The 6,982-nt window shown below is 38.3% G+C and overlaps 1 protein-coding gene across 1 annotated transcript; it reads right to left on the bottom strand.

Annotated features, from left to right (window-relative positions):
• Positions 1-355: 355 nt before the first annotated feature.
• On the bottom strand, positions 356-6,152 carry LOC124835327 (uncharacterized). Its single transcript, XM_047310242.2, has 5 exons — positions 5,093-6,152; positions 2,522-4,790; positions 2,175-2,235; positions 1,858-2,081; positions 356-813 (listed from the first exon to the last, which is right to left on the bottom strand). Exons 1-5 carry the CDS (start codon positions 5,205-5,207, stop codon positions 759-761), a joined length of 2,724 nt encoding a protein of 907 aa, XP_047166198.2. The 5' UTR covers positions 5,208-6,152; the 3' UTR covers positions 356-758.
• Between the last annotated feature and the right edge of the window lie 830 nt (positions 6,153-6,982).

The raw sequence follows: 6,982 nt of genomic DNA, 5'->3' as shown, positions 1-6,982 counted from the left end.
AAAAGAAATTGTATAAATTTGCACTATTAACGAGTCCACAGTGTGACGTTTCCACCTACGTCAAGTAATATTAACCGTACTTACCTTAATGGCCAAGTAACAGGCAAGGTTATTTGATGGGAATGAAGAAAGAGTCATGGCCAAATATTATAATCACATACAATATTACACAGATCAAAATGGAGATATGCACAGGCAGAATATGAGTCTTATTTGGATTAGGAAAAACACTGATACTAAGTCAATAATTCTTGTTTAGTTTTTTTCCATTCTTAATAATAAGATTTTAGTTACATCTAATCAAAATGCGTGCACACAAGATAGAACAAATGCACACTAATCTTGGCCCAGATCATAAAAAACCAACCATTTCCATGATTCAATTAGAAACGCATAACTACAAGCTGACCAAGGAATAAATTACAATTTTTTACACATCAAATTCTACACTACATGACTTTCCGCACAATTACTTTTACTTTTCCTAAGACTGCCTGATATCAAGCGTAGAACTTCTAATGCAGTTTTCTTTTTTTGTTACCTATAAGCATTTAAAAAAAATTACAATTATATATGTAATATAAATTCATGTCATGGACAAAACCCCTTGAACTTGTCTTACAATGGAAAATTTTCATTAAACTTGCAAATATCTCCAGCTTGTTCCATTAGCACGTTCCAAATAATGTTTTCCGAATCAAATGAAAAAAGATTCACCTTTTCCAACCTGCGGTAAAATATTTCTTTCTACGTTTTGATTATGTAGAAGCCCTGGGTGCTTTCATGCCAAATCCATGCTTCACTTTCTCCACTCTGTTACATTGTCATAAAAGCACGGGTTGAAAATTAGCCCAAGCAAAATGAATGTCCTTCAAGATAAATAAAAATTTAATGCAATATGAACAAATGTATAAAAAGTCAAATGCTGGAATCATAGTGGGAAGTGAAGTAAACACAATCATGTGGACTTAAGTTCGGACAATGTACGGAGAAAGAAAGAATAATCAATTTGGGGCATAAAATTGAGAAGTGAAGCATCCGCAGGTTTGCTTGCCTGTTGTCCACGTGAATTTGTACGTTTCTACAGAAGCTATCAGGCTTTAAATTCAGCAACTTTTAATCCTTTGACTTGATATTTTACATTTCGGATGTTGTTTCTAAATATTCTATGTCATGCTAACATTTGATTGGTATAAATTTAATACATGGCCATGTATGCTCAATAGAGGTGTAAGTGGCTCGATTTGAGTTTAGTCTAATTTCAATCCAATCCAAAAAAGAAAGGAATATTACTGTCAGAGAATTGGGTGCAACCCGCTACACCCCTCCTCGATGAGAAAAAAAAAATGACAACATCAGAAGTGTACCCTAGATCACTAGTACCAGAAAATACCCAACTCTTCAGCTGTCTTATTTTCTTCATTTTCACACAAAAAAATGATAAATAAATAGTGAACAACGAAGACACAGAAAAATAATTAGTTTATCATATCCCTTTCACAGAACGACAATATGATTCACAAACTATCAGCTGCGGCCTGCTGCAAAACCATGCCTCTCACCCTTGGTAAATCTATGATGATTGGTAAGATTCTGATTATTCTATTTCTAACCTAAAAACCATCTTGCAATAATTGCCAAGTCAAAATGTGTATCTTGGGAAACCTGTTTCCAATCTAGGGCTCAAGATCACAGGCAACTGTGAACATTTGAGTTGCTAGTAAAAAATGATGAAAATGGTGTTTTAGCAAATCAGTAAAAACATATCATCTCTGCGTATAAAGTAGGAAAGAGAAGAGTGAGTTTAAACAAAAACAGAAGACTGGTATTAAATATTAGGAACAGAATAACACTTACGTTGGTGCCAGTTTGCCAAGGCTGTCCAGCTCTTCTCCTGTGTCTTCATCCAGGACTTTCCCAGAAATTTCAATGATATATGATCTATCTGTATCTGTGGGAAGTCCTCTCCCTGCTAGCAAATCCAAGTCTTTCGGGTGAAGTTCCCTACCGTTTACAAAAACACCAGTACCCCCACCAGAACATTGTTTTGGCAAGGGATGATTGAACTCGTCTATAAATGGCTGCAGGAGCATTCACTTAATTTAGTTAGTATGATTAGCTCATGTCTATAAGCAAACACAACAAATAGGTTGTGATAGAATGGTAAAACTTACAGGAATTATTCCAAGACAAGGCCCTCCCAAGACACCCCAAAATCCAGCCCGAAAATCATACCTGTACATAAGATAATCGATTAGTGCACTCTAAGCAATCAGCAGAAAATTTATAATTAGTTCAAAATCGCAAGATAGCACAACTACAAATGCAATTCTGTAAAGGGAATGTAGGCATGAAACTCAGTTTTATTTGGTCAATCGAAATTCACAGCAGCCAATTGCAATTTAACTGAATCCACTAGCTACATCAGGAGTTGATTGGAGCTCTCAGATATAAATCAATCTAAAAGAGCATCAGGTATAAATAGTGTGGAAGGTTACAACTGATCGTAAAGCATACTAACCAATAATTTCCAGGCTGGATTGTTCCTGCTAGCTTTTCAGCCTTCTTGACAACACGATCAGATAATGGCTGCCCGTTTACAGTAACACTGATTTTACTACGATCATCTGTATGATTAGACCGCGAGAAATCTCGGAAGCTTTTTTTGATAATGTTTGCAAAAAATGAATCACCCCCTTTGTTGGATTTATGATGATCATGTTCTCGGCTAGCATATCCAGAATCCTGGGAAACACCTGTGTTTGAATAATCATGGACATCCATCTCCGTTGCAAGTGCAGCCTCTTTCAATGAATTTTGACGTGATGACATTTTGTCCACTTTTGTCTTCTCTTGCTCTGAGCGACTGCTTTGGTTTCCTTTTCCAAACCGATTTACTGCATGGTTATTATTGGAGTAATCAAAATACTCTTGTAGAGGCGAACCAGCAGGAGGAGATAGAGAATCTGTAGTTGGCCGATGAATGGACTTGGTGGCCTCCCTTGGATCAATCATTGCTTCCGGACTATTTTCATCTTCAGAGGTACTGAGAGATGAAGAACGAAAACTTGGCATCTCCAGGGACTTGTTAGAGTTCAAAGCACCCATAGAGAGAGGTTCCCTGTCTACAGAATGAAAATCATAACCAGAATAATCATCAGATGAAAAGTTAGCACCAGTCCTATTGGCATGAACTCGGGAATGTGACAGACGGCTACTCCCAACCTCATTAGAGCTGTTATCACCTCTAGAGGGAACTCCCTTTGTTTCTAAATTAGGAGAAATAATCAGCTTGTTATTGATGACAGAAAAGCTTATTTCTGAGGAACAAGCTCCACATTGCACTTTCTGCCGACGATTTTTCACCAGAACCAATGCTTTTTTAGGCAGTAACAGCAACTCAGAGCAATTATGACATGAGATGAAGGGTGAACCGCCAGCTATAGGATAGCAACGCTGGCTACTAGTAGCTAACATTACTTTGCGAGGACGAGTTCGAACAAAACTACCCATCTCAGAGTTGAAATCACTGCCCCATCTTGCATGTAATTGGCTTTCACGATAAGTCCCAGGAGGAATGGCTGTTCTAGAATTATGAACTTGGGGACCAAATGCCCCTGGGAGGTCATGATGGTATAACATTGGATCATTTGGAATATCAGGGAATCTGCTGTTAATGAATGAAGATGGTGCTGGCACCGAACCTCTTCGTTTGTTATCATAACAATGGAAACATGAGCAAGAAGGTGGATGAAGCATTGAATTATTATGTGAGTATAGTTCATATGAATCTGGATTAGTATCAACATACCGTCCAGGATAGTAGGAATGCAATGGTTGTTTTGGGAACTGGTGTTGACCTCCCCTCAGCATTTGGGATGCAAAAGGATCCCCATATCGATTTGGATTATGCATTGACGGAGGGATGTTGGGCATAGCCATGTCATGACCCCTGGCATAAGGATACGAATCATGATGATGATGATTGAAATGAGTGGAGCCTGCCACGTGCTTATCAGTGCCATAAAATTGCCTTGAAGTTCTGTTCAACCCAGATGATCCATCTGAAAACCAAGGATCGGAGCCACCATAGGGATGAGGATCCGGAGGAATCGTCCTTTCATCAGGAATAATCTTTTCCTTTTGGTTGTTTACCAATTCAGAAGACTTACTGAGGTGGACCTTCAACTCATCTAGCTTCCTTAGAAGCTCAGCTCGATCCTGCTCAAGGTGCTGAACCATGTCTGCACCATCTGCTTCATTGCGATGCCTCCACGATCCCATATAATTACTAGAAAAGCCATTCGAAGGTCCTTCATCAGGATACTTCGAAGTGGAAAATCTCACACTTTCCATCTCAGTTCGTGGCTTTCTCCAAAACCCCTCCATCTCACCTCTCTCTCCATTCTGCATATTAGAAATTCTCCCAGAGAATTTAGACCCATTCTCACGGCTAATTCGAGACTTGTGTGGTTCCTCCTGTTCTCTTCCTATTGATTTACCCACTTCATCTTTACTACCATTGACATCAACACCATCATCAAATACCCCTTTCTCAATAATACCCTCAGGTTGATTCAGAAATTTCTCCTCCATGTTATCTACTTTATCCACTTCCCTTTGAATTTCGTTCCTTGAGGGACCACTACTGGACTTAGCATCAATGTCCGAAGCATCACTGCGATCCACTAAGCCCTTCTCCAATAAACTTTCCGATTTACCAGAATCTCCGCCAACTCCAACCTTCCCGTCATCCGACAAGCTACCACTCACATAACCCTTATGCTTTGCTGCAAATTAAAATCAAACGCAACTAAAATTAGAAACTAGAAAGCCTAACCCGTTTCCAATTTCTTTCCGACTGCAAAATATACGATCATGATACTCTGCCGCAGGTAAGACGCAAACAAAAACTGATTGAAAGTACGAGATCGTTTACTAACAATGAAGTAAAATATAAAACTGCAAATTTCAACCAAAATTTGTCTAATGAGAATGTCTTAATTTTATTAAAGAAATTCGGAAACACGTCAAAATCAAAAAGTAAAAACAAAACCAATGTGACAACACAAGAGAGGGGGGGAAAAGCTACCTCGAAGAACCGCACCACAACCACCACATTGATAAACAGAGTAATCGGCGAGTTCGGGAAGAAGGTTTTGACACTTTGGGCAACGCACCAATCGCACCTTGGCGGAGTCCGACATGAAGAAACGTTGACGGAAAAGGGACTAGGCAAAGAGCATCAACAGCAGCCGAGAAGAATAAACGTTGAAGCACATGAGAAACGAAATGAGAAGAAAGCATATAAAAGAGGGTGTTTGTTTCTCCCTAAAGTGAATGCTTGGCTTCTTGGAAACAACAACGTTAGAAAGGGAAGGGTCGAAGGTGGTGATGTCGTTAAACAAACAACGCTTTCTTTCACAAAGTGAAAGCAATAGGCTCAGATAGTGTGTGTCTGTGTGTGTGAGAGAGAGAAAGAGAGAGAGAAGACTCAAAAGAGAAAGAGAAACTCTTTTTCTCGCTTTTTCTTTTGGCGCTGCAGCTGCTGCTGCATCTTCTTTTGGGTTTTCTTAGTATTTTTCTAAGAATCCAAGCACCAAAGACAAGGAAAAAAGGAAGAAGGGGTAATTAATTAAGAATCACAGCGCGGACAAAATTTCCTCTGGGAATCTAAGAATCTGGGGAGGTTAAACTCTGAAAGCTGGAATTATCATGGAAAATTACTGAAACATCCTGATTAATTTGTGTGTTTGGGCTTCAAAGAGAAAGAGTGAGGGATTAAAAGAGTGTACGAGAAAAACACGGGATCATTTTCCAAGGTTGTAGTGTACTGGTTCTATGCCAACGAGGAGAAACGACCAAATAATTGTGTCCAAAAACCGAAACGAGTAGGCACGAAACGACGTCGTAGGAGGAATCCCCTTTGCTGAGTTGCCTAATTTGTGCATAGGGAAGCGAGAATAGTAGAAGTAGCAGCAGTTTGAGACAGAAACCAAAATCTAAAACCGCAACTTGGTGGGTTAGAATCGAAGTGTGAGGTAAAAGTTTATGACGCTCTTCTCTTCTTCTCTGCTCTCTCTGCTCTGATTCCCACTGATGCAGCAATCACTTCTCAATAGAGGGCCTTTTTTTTCATCCATTGGATTCTTACAAAATTCTAATGCAAATTTACTTTTTTTCGTTCAATTACCATTTCCTAAGATCCAAAATATTCAAACTTTTTTCTAAGAATCTCTCAAAATACTTAGCTTATTTGAATTCCATCTAATCACATGTTTAAGAAAAATATTACCTATAAATGATGTCCAATCATATTTGAGAATGCACGTTTACTAATTCCTCCACAACTTTAGTGTTGGTTAACTTTGCAATGGAGAAAATGTTGCTTCAATTATGCGTCTTCTTATACAAAGTCATGATAGCATAAACATATTGGGGGTTGTTTACTTGCTAAATACTTTATGCGTTTGCATTTTGAATTTTGACATCGTCGGGGCAATAGGGTTTCTATTTAAAAAATAAAATAATATATTACCAGAATAAAGATTATTTATTTATTTAGATAAATTTTAAACACACATGTTTTCTTATTCGATGAGTCAATACAAGAATGCATGCATATGTAATTTGTCATTTCAAATTGTTGAAGTTGTTGTTGATGATCAATACCAACATCTCAGACTCACTGACCATTGGAGATGCTTAAGAATTGTTTGACAAAATGCCTTATATGGTTATAATTTGACGATTAACATGTGCTTTTCTTACAGCAGTCTTTGCTCAAAAGCTATTTGACAAACTGTCTGAGAGAGAAATTGCATCTAGGGTTACCACTATGAATGTGTTTTGATTTGTACCCTTTCACACACTTCACACCCATGAAACTATTCTGGGCAATGCCCAAAACCTTAGTAATGGCAATAATGGATTACATTTTAATCAGTAACAGTTTTAAGATCAATCTAAACCAAACTGGTCG

The sequence above is a fragment of the Vigna umbellata genome, chromosome 5 (assembly GCF_029865625.1).
Source record: "Vigna umbellata cultivar VRB3 chromosome 5, Vumbellata_1.0, whole genome shotgun sequence".
Classification (NCBI taxonomy): domain Eukaryota; kingdom Viridiplantae; phylum Streptophyta; class Magnoliopsida; order Fabales; family Fabaceae; genus Vigna; species Vigna umbellata.
This window is presented reverse-complemented; position numbering and strand designations above follow the sequence as displayed.